Consider the following 15,885-nt stretch of genomic DNA (forward strand, 5'->3'; position numbering starts at 1 on the left):
GGACAATTTAGAGGAGTCACCAATTAACCTATCCCCAACCTGCAAGTCTTTGGACTGTGGGAGGAAGCCGGAGTACCTGGAGAAAACCCACGCTGATACAGGGAGAACATGCAAATTCTGCACAGAAGGGCTCCATCCTGGGATTGAACCAGGAAACCTCATGCTGTGAGGCGACCACTACACCACCATGCCACCCTCGTCGTACAGAGCAGATCAACTTAAAAAAGATTTACAGTGCTCCATATGACAAAATGGTACAAACAGAGAGACAGAGAGAGATGCAGTAATGACAGTAGCTTACAACATTAATTTAAGTAGTAATATTATAATAATATTTACAGCTATCTTGAGTAACTGGGTCATGGTTTTTGGAAAGAGACATTGCTGTTAAGTTTTTCAAATGTATTTTCAAGTTCACTTCTGCTGCTTACTCATTAAAGGCAATCATGCCTCAATGAAAGAATTTCAGTTGTCACTGGAAACAGTTCAGCATGTCCTAATGACAAATGAGTGTCATTAAGATGTCAGGTTGTGGTTATCATCAATAGAATGCCGCTTTTTGCTTGAGGCAGAACAACCTGCCAAAGGCTGCACCTGCAGCAAGAGCTCTCACCTTTCCTCCAGGTTAATTAGTCATTAGTCATCTTACATGTCTTCCTTTTTTTCACTTGTACATTTATTTGTTCATATCAATAGGACGCAGTGTTTTTAATATTGAGGTTAACTGTGTGACATCATGTATGACATTTTTGCCAACTAACAGCACAGGTGTTTTTTGAAAAGTGCTGTAACTCTATTTATCTGTCTGTGATGGAAAAAGTACATATCTTTTATTTAAGTACAAGTAGTAATGTCACAATGTAGAAATACTCCAAGTACTCCAATACTCCTGTGAGTGAAAGTCAGACATTCAGAATGGTCTTTCAGTAAAAGTACATAAGTTTTATAAGCATCAAAATATATTTGAAGTACCAAAGGTAAAAGTAATTATTATGCAAAATTGCCCTTCAGGCGGCAGTGACTTAACCCATAGGGACTTGGCTTGGGAACCAGAGGGGTGCTGGTTCAAGTCCCCCTCTGGACCAAGCATGGAGTGTGGACTGGTAGCTGGAGAGGTGCCAGTTTGCCTCCTGGGCACTGCCAAGATTCCCTTGAGCAATGTACCAAACCCTCAACTGCTCAGGCCGCAGGAATGAGCCCTAAAATCTGGAAATGAGTTAGCATATTAGCACTCCTGTTTCCCTTGTCTCAGTCAGAGTGTTTTTTGAATGTGTTTTTGGTTGGATGCCTAATATAAGTTATTAACACAAGCTTAAGACACTTCCATGTTTTGGTCTATGTCATAAAATGTGTCAGGAAATACCCCACTCATGATTTTTGAAGCCTGTATGAATCTTAAAAAAGGCGTTTGCTAAGAAGTGGCTCAATGACACTACAGAGCGTTATCACACTGACCACAGCTTTACAGTCTTGTTGTGGTGGTAACATTAAGTCATGCAACCATGGTTTAAATAGTCAATAGCCTAACGTTAGTTTTTTACTTCTGACAGTTGCATTTAGGCTTCAAAAGTCATAAAAGTGGTGTTCATTAGTGAAGATTATCTTACTTAACAAAACATGTAAGTATCTTTTTTCTCTCTCTTTTTTTTTTTGCAATAATCCAAAGTCCAATAGAAAACTCCCACTGGCTTTTTGACGAGGGAACCAAGGCCACACAAACTTCTGCATTAGCTTACAAAAAAACGTCATCCTTGGACCGCTCTATTAAGTGCATGTGTACGTATTTCGGGCCTGCATGTAGTGTGTAACATTGTATGTATTTATTTTATTTGCACACACTAAAAATTGCATAAAATCTGGTGAGTAAAATACAAAAAATAAGAAATACATCAGGAGATGTCAAAAAGCCTCCAGCTTATACAGACGGATCTCCCCTCAACTTGAGAAGAAAAAACAGACAATGATTAAAATAAAGGGGGGAGAAGCTCATGAAAGAACTAAACTGGCATTCACTGAAAATACAACAAAAGATAAATGACAACAGGAAGCACACTGAGCTGTCGGTTAAAAATAATTTGAATAAAAACAAGAAATACCTAACACAATGCAGACTGGAAAAAAACATGTAACAAAACATGTGAAAAAAACAACATAGTGAAAAACTGAATTTCCCCTCAGGGATTAAAATATATATTCTTTCTTTCTTCTTTCCCCTTCTTTTCAGAATAATACATATATATAATTGGATTATAATAACTTGTGCATTAATGCGTCTGTCACTTTCATGTTGCAGCTGGTGGAGTATAAGTGTAAAGTGGTGTAAAACTGACACACTCAAGTAAAGTACAAGTACCTGAAAAGTAAAGTACACGAACCTGAAAATCTTTGTTTTCTGTTGTAATGCACCGACATGCCGCTAGGGGTCACTGTCGCTGAGAAAGGGGCGTTGCGTCTGCCGAGCAGCCGGGGAAACGCGAATTGTTCCGGGGAGACGAAGAAGAAAGATGGTCACAGCTAGCGATAGCTTGTAGCTGGGGCTCGAAAAATGCTGCGCTCTTAATGTGTTTTTTTTTTGTCCTCTTTCGTCTTCAAGCGAGGCACAGCCATAACTAAAAACACTCTGCCGGCTGCGTAAGAATATAATCACCAGAGTGTGTTATTAGAGTGATTTATTTAATAGGTTTGGGCGGCTGTGTTTGTGTTTGTGTTTGTGTAGGGGGGAAGGGGTCTCCTCAGGTCAGCAGTCCGTCAGTTTAACGTCAGGTGAGTCTCTAGTTTGATTTCCTGCTTGCCCTTCAGTCTAATTTAAAGCTCCCATCGAGGATAAATAATATTTTGCTATTAACTTCTAAATCTTGCACACAAATACAACTTTGCAAACTTCTTTATTGATAGAAACGGCTGTGACGAATCTCTGTTTTGTCGCTGCAGGAAGTTTGCTGTTGAGTGTGTTAACGTAAACCGTTATCGCTGTTACGTACATGAACCATCTTCCATTAAAAAACGATTGGTAATTTCAAAAGTAAGGCCTGAGATTGACCATGCAGCATTATGAGTAGCTCGTGTGTGTGTTATTGGATACAATGCTGGGAAAAAAATAATTTTCTATGGAGTACCCTGTTTATTTTAGTCCCTTTACACGCCAGGTTAGTGTTTCCACCCAGACCTAATGACAGGGGTGTTAAACTCATTTTGGTTCATGGGCCACACACAGCCCAACTTGATCTCGTGTGAGCCGGACCGGGAAAACCACTACATAATAATCTATAAATAACAGCACTTCCAAATGATTCCCTTTCTTTTAGTGTCAGGATTATATATAAATATATTCTGAAAATGTCAATTTACAAAAGCGATGATGAACAGCCTGAGATGTCTTAAGATAAATTAGTGAAATCTTAACAGTATGTCTTAGTGTTTCAACATTCAGTCAGTCTACTACTCACTGTCATTACATGTGCATTTTTCCATACATTTCCACTCCTATATAGTAATGCTGGTATCACCACACCAAACTAAAGTGGAAGCTGTCGATGAATCAGGTTAAGTCATCCCCTGCCTTACAAACAATTTTCAGAAGTTTTGGCAGTTCCTTAAATAGAGTGTTTCACCAATACTGTTTTATGATACAAGTCTGATACAGATTCTTTTGTACTGAACCTGCTGATTGGCAATATTTTGCATAATGTTTAATATCTTAAAATGTGACCATTATAAGGAATCATAATTTTGAGAGCTGTATTCTGGTCAGGGTGAAAAAGCCCTTCAAGGAGCACTTAACATGAAGTATGATACTCACTTTTTAACCTGCTCCTGAAACCTGACACATTTTAGACTTCATAAGTACATCAATATTAGATGTGCAAAGTCATCCACTGGGCCGGATTGGACCCTGTGGCCAATGTTAAACACCCCTGCTTTATGAAATGTTTTCCCTCCTTTTTAATGCCACAAAGACAGCGGTGAAAGAAGTACTCAGTATTTTTATTAACTAAAAGTAGCAATATTATAGTGTAGAAATACTCTTTCACAAGTTATAGTCTTGCACTCAAAATCTTTCTTCTGTACAGAAGTATTAACATCACAATCTAAAATATTTAGTTGTCTGGCTTTTAAATCATGAGCCTTGTCTCCCTGTGCTGTTGTCCTGTTGTCTTTTAAACCTGTCTTTGCATTTCTACTGTGTTGTTTCTACAGTCTCTGTGTCTTTTTTTATGTTCTTTATGCTCCTCCTGTGTTGTTTTTATGATTGTTGATATTTTTTTTATTGTACAACACTTTGGTCAACTAGTGATGTTTTTAAATGTGCTTTATAAATAAATATGGATTGGACTGAACTGAAGTATCACTATAAAAAGTATTTATAATGCAGTGGCCCTTTTCAGAATCATACATATTATATAACTGGATTGTAATTAGTCAATGAGTAAACATCAATTATTGACTGAGACTACAGCAGGTTAGTTAAGAATAAGCATAAGCACCCCCGACCTTACTGACTGTTCAGTGTTAGAGATTTTCAATAGATTTTGAGGTCATGTCTGTGTTTGGTATGATGTATAGGGCTGAAGGTCCTCACAGGTACGAGTGTACAGTTTTCATGTGTGTGTGTGTGTGTGTGTGTGTGTGTTCTCTCTCTCTCTCTCTCTCTCTCTCTCTCTCTCTCTCTCTCTCGTGGCCCTGTGAGGATCATAGGAACCAGTTGTCATGGCTGCTCCGGTGAACATCCAAACTCCCACCAAAACCTGGGAGCTAAGTCTGTATGAGCTACACAGGAGCCCTCAGGTAAAACGTGTATGTATGTGTGTGTGTGTGTGTGTGTGTGTGTGTGTGTGTGTGTGCGCGTGTGCAATTACAATTTACAAATTGCCACAATTTTTAAAAGCAATGACGAACACAAAATATATCAGCAGATACATCAGTGAGTTTGAATGTTTGTCGTTAATCCATTCTTAGCATAGAACAGAACAGCACAGAATAAATGTGAGAAAAACGCTCCTGTATTTGTCTTCAGTCTCTTCCAGCATTTCTCTGATTCTCTGTGTCCCAGTGATCAATGGATCTTAAATTTCACCATTTCCATCATGAAAATCAGCCTAATATGATTTCTGTGATCCTTCTTTCTTTCACAGGATTTGGTCCAAAAACACATCTGTCATTGTTGTATTAGGCTCAACATATAACGAGGTAACAGTGAACAGTAAATGTCCTCATAGTTACAATAATAAACGTGTGTGTTTGTCTTTAGCTGGCGATCATGGATGGGACAGAGGTGGCGGTGTCTCCTCGCTCCCTGCACAGTGAGCTGATGTGTCCCATCTGTCTGGACATGCTGAAGAACACCATGACGACCAAAGAGTGTCTGCACCGCTTCTGCTCTGACTGCATCGTCACTGCGCTGCGATCAGGGTGAGCACAGCACAGCATTAACTCGCTGTCATTTGTTCTTTGGATGAATCAGCTGTTTGAATCACCAGAGTCAAAGCTGACAACAGTGTGCTTGTTTTGTCCTCCTCCCTCCCCAGGAACAAAGAATGTCCAACCTGCAGGAAGAAGCTGGTCTCCAGGCGTTCGCTTCGCCGAGATTCAAACTTTGACGCGCTGATCTCGAAGATATACCCGAGCCGGGACGAGTATGAGGCCCACCAACGCCGTGTCCTGGAGCGACTCAACAGGCTGCACAACAAGGAGGCACTGAGCTCCAGCATCGAGGAGGGGCTCCGACAGCAGGCCCGCTACAGGTCTGAGAGGTGGGGGAGGAGAGGGGCAGACGGCTTGGGGTCGCTTGCAGATTGTTAACATATTAACCAGAAATTTGTGTTTGCATCCACCCTGCAGGAACCACCGGGTGAAGAAGCCGACTCAAGAGAGTGACAACACCACCTTCAGTGGTGGGGAAGATAACGGTGATGCCCGCTCACATCTGTCTCATGACTCGGCTCCCTCCCACACCATTCACCCCTCTGGTCAGACCCCCTCAGAGGCTGGGCCAAGCCGCAAGCGGCCGCGGGCATCAGACGACGGCTCGGGGCCTGAGGCAGACAGTGGCAGCCCCACGCCTCCGCTGAGACGCCACAAAGAGGGGCCGGCATCAGAGATTGAGCTGGTGTTAAGACCACACCCAGAGCTGGTCCAAGCCCAGGACTACAGCCAGACCAGGTCAGACTGGATGCTGTCATATTCATATTATATGTCAATTAATTATGTTTATAGCTGCAGAATCTAAACTTTTAATAGAATCCACAATGTTGACATAGAGACATATACACTGAACCTTATATACCAGGTTTTACCTATAACAGACAGAAAAAGCCCATTAGAATATATCAAAAAAGTGTCTTTGTACTTATGGGTCATAAAGGCACATTTTGAATTGAAGATTACTTTAGTGGCAACTCCACAAATTAGGGGGAATTTAGGATTTCTGCTTTTAGCTCGAGAACTACCCAAACTGATACCTTTGAAACCAAGAATTTGGTCTAAATCAGTCATTCAGTTCTGAGTTGTTGATAAAGTCATGAGTACAGTTTGTTTGCAATACATTTAAAACCCTTAAATCAGGAGCCTATATGAATGTCTTTCCTTTATTTTCCCTGATTTCTCTTCAAATGGTCTTCCAGATATGTGAAGACGACAGCCAATGCCACAGTGGACCATCTGTCTAAATACCTCGCTCTACGCATTGCCCTGGAGGACAGACAGACCAACGGAGAGACAGAGGACAGAAGAAGAGAGGAAGGGGCAGGACAGGAAATGGAGGCAGGAGGTGGAGAAGCTGGAGGACCAGCAGGAAGTGGAGAGGGGTGCAGTCTGAGCAGCATCAGTGAGAAACAGTACACCATCTACATCATGACAAGAGGAGGACAGTTCTCTGTGAGTAACACAACCAAAACACTTCAACTGATTTGTTTGAAAATGTCCATCACAACTGCCACATGATTAGCTGATTAGCTATTTGCGTTAACAAGCAGTTGAACAGGTGTACCTAATAAAGTGGCCTGTGAGTCTATAGTGGAGTAATGGTGTCCTGACACCATACACAGGGACTAGCTGTGATTTCTCACTCTCTCTTATTGTTAATGTTTACTACAGTCATTTTGCTGTTGGTTGCCACTTACCAAGAAAATATAAGTTGTTGTCATGTCATAGCCTTGTTATATTTATCTTTTGATAAAAAAAAAAGATTTTATGCCCTAAATGTCAATTTTTCTCTGTGGTATGATATTATTGATATTTTTATTGACATTTTTCAAGGTAATGAGTCAAAGTTTGAAATTTAAGTGTTGTGACAACACTGATTTCCAGTGGCTTGCCCTGCACCACCACGATGGCCATCGGCAGTATAGGCGAATGCTAAGGGCACCATCATCCATGGGGGTGCCACTAATGGGGGAAGAAAAAAAAATCAAATACTATTACCACTATTATTTTGAAATAGTACATAAGGCCACAACAACATAACTACATAGCAAAACCTCCTAAATAAAAGAGTGGCCTTTGTCTAGGTTCCTGCTGCCCCTCCCCAGCTCCTTACACTTTACCTGCTCTCTGGGGAAGATGGACGAGTTATCTGACGTCACGTGAACTCTGAAACACGCTGTATCATTATCATGTCAAAACAACAAAAGGCCTCTGATGCCTACTCAACTACCACTACACTACTGAGAGGAGTGGATGTGGAGAGAAAGAACATGAAATCAGCAGGAGGAGAGCTAGTTAAGTTAGCTGTTAGCAGTCAGCAGCTAGTTATAGTTACCTCTGAGCAGCCGGTGGCTGCAACGAACAGCTTGCAGAGGTTGCATTGATTTAAATTGTAAAGCTTTCAAACTCTTAAGCAAGAATAAGTATTGGTTAAAAGTAAATTATAACGTTCTCATGATGTGTTCAATGTAACCTTGTAAAATGTAGCTTTTGGTGAGAAACCGGCACTGGCACTGACAACTGCTTTTCATTGCATTAAGCAAAGCACGAGCACACCACACGCTGCTGCACTCCAACTGTCCAGGGCTGAAATTCACACAAATAACACTGCTCTGTTCAGGTCACATTTTCTGCTTACCTGTTGCTGTATCTCTCAGAGTTTTCAGATATGTGTGCCTCCAGCTCAGTACAATCATGGTAAATGGAATTGGCTGTGGCACTCTGGAAATTATGTAATGTTTCTCTATTTTACAGATACACTGAAGAAATTGTTCATATAAAATCTGTGTTCTGTGAATTTTAATATCATTTTTTAAATCACTTTGTATCCCTCTTTCCTTTGCCTATCTCCTTTCCTTCTGTCCTTCCCTCTCAGACGCTGAACGGCTCTCTGACTCTGGAGTTGGTCAATGAGAAATACTGGAAGGTGAGGAAGCCTCTGGAGCTTTACTATGCTCTCACCAAGAGCCAACAACAACAACCACCTCCTCAACCACCACAGAAGTCTCCTTCTGCACAGAGGGTGGGATGATTCCGAGCAGAGTGCTGCTCTGCTCCAACCACACGTTCTTCTGAAGGTGGAATTTCAGTTGCTGCAATCTCACAGCTTATTATCAGCATATCTTTGTTTTTTTTAACTTACTGGCATTAAAAGAGTCTTACTGACCTGATTTCTGAAGAGGGATTTATAAGCTACCTTGATAAATTACCCACCTTCATTTATCAGTGACATTTGGAACTCACCGTGGCCGATGGACCTGGAGATTACAAGCCGGACTTTTTCCTTTGTTTTCTCCTGATATGAAGCTTCTGCAACTCGTTAGCTTCTGTTTTTCCATCAGTTTGAATATTTTATTACTTAAAAATACTTAATAACTTCACACAATTAAAGAGACAAATCTGTTCAATGTCAAGAGAGAAGATACCTGAAATTATTTATTATGGGTGCCAAAATGAGAACTAAGTTTCCGCTGTAATTCCAAATTGGATTGTTTTCCAAATGCTTACTTGTCTAATTTTTAGGGCTGCCCCTGACTAAGAATTTTCCACGTTTACGACCAGTGCACGTCACACACTGAGCGAGCCACCTGTTAATGACGCTGTCAGCAAAGCAGTAATGACTGTGCTATGTGGCTAATGGGCATGTAGCTACTTCAATGTTTCATATGACACATCATGTTTGTAGTCGACAAATGAAGATGATCACCTTGGGTTCATCCTTCACCTTCTCAAAATGATCCCACACTTTGGATTTCCTGCCCGACATGTTATTAACTAGCCTGTGGAATAACCGCAGGTACCAGCCCTGGAAATTAGGGGCCACATAGAGTTTCACATTTGTTTGTTTGCTTGTTTGTTTGTTTTTCTGCGTCCAGGCGACCAATTAAATTTTGCCGACTGATGTTCTTTCTGTTCGACTAACGTTTGGTTGACTATTAAGGGGCAGCCCTGCTAATTTTATGTACGTCTTTTTGCAAAATTGAATATTAAAATTGACAAACTATATTAAGGTAATTAATACCTGTGGTGGTCAGTTCTAGCCAGGAAAAGAAAGAAAGATGTAAAGTTAGATATGATAAGAAATTCTCATGGTCAGTCAAAATCATGAGGTTTTAATTTAGGTCTAAATTAATCACAATTTTCAAATAGTATATAAATTTATTGACAGTGTGCCAAAATTATGGTATACTTAGATGTAATTTTGAAAGTAAATATATGAGGAATGGTGAGATGAGATGGTAAAACCAAAAATTGGTTTCTCATAATTTTGATACAGTAATCCAAATTTTGACCAAACAATTTTGACTTAGAAGAAGTGTTCATTTCATTTAATTCCTTCATTCTTCTCTTTCCTGGCAGAAATAGGCATCCATACATATTTTGTTTGTTTGTTTCTGATTTCTTTCTGCTTTCATGACTTTAGGTATCTTCCTCTTCTCTAGTAATATCACAGTGAAAATAAGAATAGTAAAGCAAAACAAAGTTGTCTTAAGTTTCTATAAGTAATTCCATCAAAATTTAATGTCTGAATTAATCTATTTATGAAATATTTGTATAATGTAATTTTTATGAACATGACTGAAGTTCTTTGCTGCTTTGCTGGTCCGTTCTCAGCTGGACCTGTTGATTGCTGCCTTACACAGTCGAAACTTAACTAAAACTTTAGTATTGTTTTATTAAGACACACAGCTGTAACGCACATAAGCTTAAAGACACAAATGTTCAGTCACTCCCAGTTCTGCCAGTGCATCTATTGATTATCTAAACTGTTTATCCTGTTAAGGGCTGGAGCCTCTCCCAGCATGCACTGGGGTAGCGCAAGGTGACTACACATTTTAGGAGCAATATCTTAGTTGGTTGAAAGAGGAGATGTCAGGTAGTTTGTTTTCAGAAGCCTCGTTATGAAGAGGGTATGAGCAGGTCCTTTGCTGGTTTTATTCCTTTATTGTGTAACTTTCAAGTCTGGAAGCCCATCTCTGCAAGTGGGATTAAAAAAAAAGATCCTGTTAAGTTATAATCAAAAACTTTGTCTTAGTGTTTCAAAATAATGGGCAGCTTTTCTCGTAATGATGACTTAGTATCTCAGAGTGAGAAACTTAATCAAAATGAATTGGTATGACAATGACTAAGTATTGTTTTTCTTTTTTTTTTTTCTTAAATACCAAGTCATAATTTTGAGATAAGTTAGTCATTTTTGAGTTTCTTATTATGACAAATGTATGTTATAGTAATTTGGACGAATTAATTTATTATTATGACATACTAACTCATTATTTTTTGATAAATTCTTTTTTTTTTTAACAAGTAACTCATTATTTTGAGTTTCTCATTATTTTAACTAACAAATTCATTAGTTTGGAATACTTTAGTACTTAAGTTTTTTTTTTTTAAATCACACTGGCAGAAATGGGCTTCCATACGGGAGCTTCAAGGATGTGTGCAGGTACCTTAAACTTTCCTGCTATATTTTACTATGGTATACACATTTTTTCCATTTATCACCTTAAAAGATGTAGCTTCAACACTCACCTTACCTTGTTGTTTCTCTCCTATAATACACCAAGTGTTTGGTTAGTAAGTTTGCATGAAAATGTTTCCTTAAATTCAGCTCACAGGGTGTTACCGTCTGTTAAAGCCATAACCCTCAGTTGGATCCGACCTGGGTTCTTTACCATTTAGACTTATTTCATTTCTGTCCTTATGCACTTTATTTCTTGCAGCCATGTTTTTCCTAGCTTACCTCAGTTTTTATGAAATATTTGTATATTAAGAATGATGCAATATTTCCTTTTCTTCTATTGTATAATTACAATCTATCCTTCTGTCAGCAATGCAGCACAATAAACTAAAAAACAAACACATATGGTATAAAGTGTGCGTGTTTGAAATCGATGCTCTGATCAAGCCAGTTATGAGTAACTGTGCAAGTTGCTTCACAGTAACAGTATCGATGTTGTATTCATCTGTTCCTTTGTCATTTATTATTTTCAGGTGCCATTAAGCCATTTTGCAAACTGTATTTCTATCTGGGATATCCAAATTTTACATATTTTGTTTAGTAAAGGAGTTTTTTGTGCAGTCAAGTGCACACCTGTGATTACACCCAACAGAGGGTAGTCTTGCTTCATTTTTGACTCATGAGCAGCCCCCCACCTTCATGGAAGGAACTTATTACATTACCAAATGACCTCTTTAAGATGACTGTATTAAAGTAATATCCAAGAAACCAAGATGCAAAAACTGGTGCAAACCAGTGTTATAAAACAAGTTAAACAGGACCACGAGATTTTTTGTCAACTGTTGTGTTTTATTGAAACAAAGGAGGCAGGGGAGTTTACTTCTTCTTGGACACACCAACGGTGCGACCACGACGGCCAGTGGTCTTTGTGTGCTGACCACGCACACGCAGACTGGAAGGAAAAGAGAAGACAGTTAAAATTAGAACCTCAAACATAGCAAGATGTGTGGGGTTTTTTTATTCTGTTAAACAAACTGTAATAGCTAGAAAAATCTAACAGCACAGCAAGAACCAAATACATCAGATGCCTTTTTTCTTCCTGACAGTCATTGACTAATTTAACTCCAATGTAATGCTTTATGACCAGAACTAGTATCCCAACTCCCAAAATAAGAAAAGCAGCTAGTTCAGCTTTCTGCCTTTGGTTTCAAGTATTTCCAGGACAGGCTCTCTCTGCAATGAATCTCCTCTATTGACCCAGAAATGTGAATCTCCCTGATGTTACACACATGAAATCTAAGCAGTTGCACTGCAAAGCTTCACATTCCCAGATATACAAACACACTTCAGCTCAGGGAAAAGCTGCACCACGACAGCTAAGATAATTATACTTTTATACTGGAATTATCGATGGTTGCATTCCTCCGCCAACCAGTCAGGTTGCCTTTTACAGCCCTATCTGTCCAGACTATTATGTAGCAATAACAGCAGACAACGCTTCAAATCTGGATGTTGCTGCAGAGATAAACATTTTAAACAAATACTTCACCTACACCTTCCCCCCAGCAGCACGGATGATCTACACAATCAGCTCAGTTTCAAGGTTGAGAACCAAGATTAGTGTCACCAATTCAGTATCTGACCAAATGTCTGCCCTTCTGTCCCTGAGATATGTTGCTGATTAACGGCCAGAAAAGTGTTCTTATGCAGAACATTATGATGTCACAGTGAAGTTGACCTTTTGGATATCAAAGGTCACTGTGCAGCTTAATCATTTTATCCTGTTAGGTATGTGTGTGAAATTTTGTCATGATTAGAGTATGAATTCTTGAGTTATGGCAAAAACGTGTTTTGTGAGGTCCAAGTTCTTATCAGCTTATCATTGAGTCCACATGGACGTTTGTGCTAAATTTAAGAATATTCCCTCCAGGCGTTTGAAATTTCACATTGACAAGAATGGGATGGACATGAGTTCACAGTGACCTTTGACCACCAAAATCTATATCAGTTTAGCCTTGACTCCAGGTATACGTCTGTGCCAATATGAAAAAAAAATTCCCTCAAGGCACTCTTGAGCTTATCGGGTTTGCCAGAATGGGACGGACAACCCGTAAACACAATGCCTCCAGCACAGTGGTGCAAAACTACCGTGGTCAACCATACTTCAATTTCGTCAAGTAACAGCACAACCTCTGGTGAAGAGAACAAGTCGATGCAGAGACTTGGTGTTCGTCCCACTTTGGACTAAATAATTGTGTCCAATCTGCAGACTGGATCAAATCTCTTACCCCCAGAAGTGCCTGAGACCACGGTGAGCCCTGATCTTCTTCAGCCTCTCCAGATCTTCTCTCAGCTTGTTGTCCAGACCGTTAGCGAGAACCTGAAACAAGATGCAGCAGCAGTCAGAGGTTTGTCATCTCATACCACAAACAAATGATGCACGTATGGAAGCATGAAATCACATTCCTGCTCTGTATAAACACATCAGGGTATTTCTCAGACACACTGCTCAACCATTAACACCACAACATGTAACAGTAAACAAATTATTTAAATTCACTGCATACACTTTCAGCTTCTGTCATTTGTGTCTGACTGACATACAGCTAAAAATAGTTATCTGCAAAAATCAGTAGTGAAGAGGCTCAATACATGCGACTGGGAACTGACAGAAAAAACAAACACGACTGAAACTTTTTTATGCCTTTCTTGTTATTTATCAGTCATACAGCTGTGATGAGACATGTAGTGCCATATGGTGAAATCACTCAAGACTTTATTTTTAACACAACATTACTCTAAAGACAATTTACATTATTTTATCATGGTTTTTGGATTCTTCTGAACTTACAATGACTCAACAGAACAAATGATTTACTGGCGGTCACCTACCTGGCTGTATTTGCCGTCCTTGACGTCCTTCTGCCTGTTGAGGAACCAGTCAGGGATTTTGTACTGGCGAGGATTCTGCATGATGGTCACAACACGCTCAACCTGAAAAACAAATATGGGCGTTAATTTTCTGGAAAATAAATAAAATGTGATAAAAATTAAAAATTACAAACAACCTGATCATGACAGATCATCTTCCTCAGACTTAAACAGTAAACACATGATACAATGTAGCCTCTGCAAGTAGTGACCTTTCAAGACCACAACGAAACAAGCAAACCCTGTCTCTGACTGAAAGTTCAGTTAAGAGACTTTAAACTTTAGAAATGAATATAATACTTTGTTTAGTTTTGTTGTTAGAGCCCTCTACAGACTGCAGGCTCTCCTCACCTCATCATCAGTCAGCTCTCCAGCCCTCTTGTTGAGGTCGATGTCGGCCTTCCTCAGGACAACATGAGCGTAACGTCTGCCAACACCCTGAAACAAGCAGATAGGGATTTTAAATGTCATTTTAGCCCAATAAGCAAGATGAATGTCTGATGCACAAAATAAAACATTTGAGACATGCAATTTCACAGATTAACTGAAAATACATCCATGATTATATACTGTGAATCAAGAATTACTCATCAGTCTGACACTGAAAACACAAAGAAGCTATAAGTAAATGCACATGACCATCGCACAAAGCGGTGTATTTCAGAGAGGACCTTACCTTGATGGCAGTGATGGCGAAGGCAATCTTCCTCCTACCATCAATGTTCGTGTTGAGAACACGAAGAATGTGCTGGAACTTCTCAGGAATGACCAGAGACTGAGAACAGAGAGCATAAACCTTAGCAGGGATGTGTGCGTATCATAGCCAGTTATTGATCACTAATACAAGTTTGAATACCTAATCAAACCAGAGACATTTATGGTAACATGTTGGTGCTATAGCAGTAAATACTTGCATTTATGAATCCTCCCTGGGTAATTTCAACCCTAACTTTAACATGCCAGTTAAATGTGTGATCAAGCAATGTGTGACCTGTGAAAGTTAGTTTCACCTAATTTGGAAGCGCATTTACCATCAAAATCTGCTGACAACTGAGGCTTAAAAATTGACCAGATCTGAAACTGAAGACACTAACTTCATCAACAAGAAAAGCACTGCTACTACTGCTAACATTACCATCTGCAAAACCCAAAAATGAGCCAAAATAAATGCCCCAACATTGAGACTTTGTAAAGCTCTGTAAAATGCTTTTGACATGCATCTTACAAAGGGTTAGAAGTCTGATAAGAGGTAAAGTGGGTCAGATACTGAAAGTTTAATGTCTGTGCATCTGTAGCTAACACTTTTGGCTCCAGTTAGCAAAGCTCCAAGAGCTGTAGCTTCTCTAAACACTAACTTCCGTCAATCTCCAAACCCTTCAAAACGACTCAGACCAATGGAGCTGACTAACCAGCAAACCAAAAACACTAAAGTACTTCAGCTGACCCGGCTACCAGTGCATTTACACCAACAACATAAACTTAGTCTACTAACCTGACTATCCCAACATGCTAAAACCCAGTCGTTGAAAAGCGTGAAGCTAGTTAGCTTTTACAGCTAGCCGCCTTCCATTATGAAGGTTTTTTCAACCTTTAATAACACTGGTAACGTTATAAGCGCTATCCGGTTACAGCTCTGCTAAACCGCGAATAAACAGAACATATGTAACGTTTAAGTATCAACACAGAAAACATTGAACCATTCACGTTAGTTGGCTACAACCAGTCATTACACCTTATCTCAGCGCTGTCTGTAAATTGTGCAAATACGTCCATTTCTGCGACTGATATGCCAGCAATTCAACTTAACTCCGCTCACACAAACTGTATCAGATTTGTTTGTGGTCTGACTTTAAAAATCGAGTGAGATTAAAGCAAGATGATTACGGATTTCCAAACTGCTCCAGGTTAACAGAAAATGTACTCACCATCTTGGAAGTATGTTCCGTGCGAAGAGGAAGTAGCAAGGTTCTCGCGAGAGTTTGTCCCTGCTTGCGAGCGGAAGTCAGTCCATCATTTTTATTGTGTCCGACAAGTAACCTAAACACCGGTTGAATGAAACACGCACATATATCTCA

At 39.6% G+C, this 15,885-nt stretch overlaps 2 protein-coding genes across 3 annotated transcripts; one reads left to right on the forward strand and one right to left on the reverse strand.

Annotated features, from left to right (window-relative positions):
• Positions 1–2,490: 2,490 nt before the first annotated feature.
• Positions 2,491–11,282, forward strand: LOC117263095 (E3 ubiquitin-protein ligase RING2-A-like). Of its 2 annotated transcripts, none has more exons than XM_033636230.2 (7): positions 2,491–2,763; positions 4,696–4,785; positions 5,249–5,409; positions 5,526–5,750; positions 5,839–6,159; positions 6,621–6,873; positions 8,297–11,282. In XM_033636230.2, the coding sequence occupies exons 2-7, from the start codon at positions 4,708–4,710 to the stop codon at positions 8,450–8,452; spliced, it is 1,194 nt and encodes a 397-aa protein (XP_033492121.2). In that variant the 5' UTR covers positions 2,491–2,763; positions 4,696–4,707; the 3' UTR covers positions 8,453–11,282. The 2 variants fall into 2 exon arrangements, with proteins under 2 accessions (XP_033492121.2, XP_033492122.2); XM_033636231.2 differs by having other exon boundaries at positions 5,526–5,741.
• A 425-nt stretch (positions 11,283–11,707) lies between these two features.
• rps18 (ribosomal protein S18) lies at positions 11,708–15,850 on the reverse strand. Its single transcript, XM_033638076.2, has 6 exons — positions 15,736–15,850; positions 14,487–14,585; positions 14,162–14,248; positions 13,772–13,873; positions 13,168–13,259; positions 11,708–11,831 (listed from the first exon to the last, which is right to left on the reverse strand). Exons 1-6 carry the CDS (start codon positions 15,736–15,738, stop codon positions 11,756–11,758), a joined length of 459 nt encoding a protein of 152 aa, XP_033493967.1. The 5' UTR covers positions 15,739–15,850; the 3' UTR covers positions 11,708–11,755.
• Between the last annotated feature and the right edge of the window lie 35 nt (positions 15,851–15,885).

This window comes from Epinephelus lanceolatus, chromosome 16 (genome assembly GCF_041903045.1).
Source record: "Epinephelus lanceolatus isolate andai-2023 chromosome 16, ASM4190304v1, whole genome shotgun sequence".
In the NCBI taxonomy this organism is placed as follows: Eukaryota; Metazoa; Chordata; class Actinopteri; order Perciformes; family Serranidae; genus Epinephelus; species Epinephelus lanceolatus.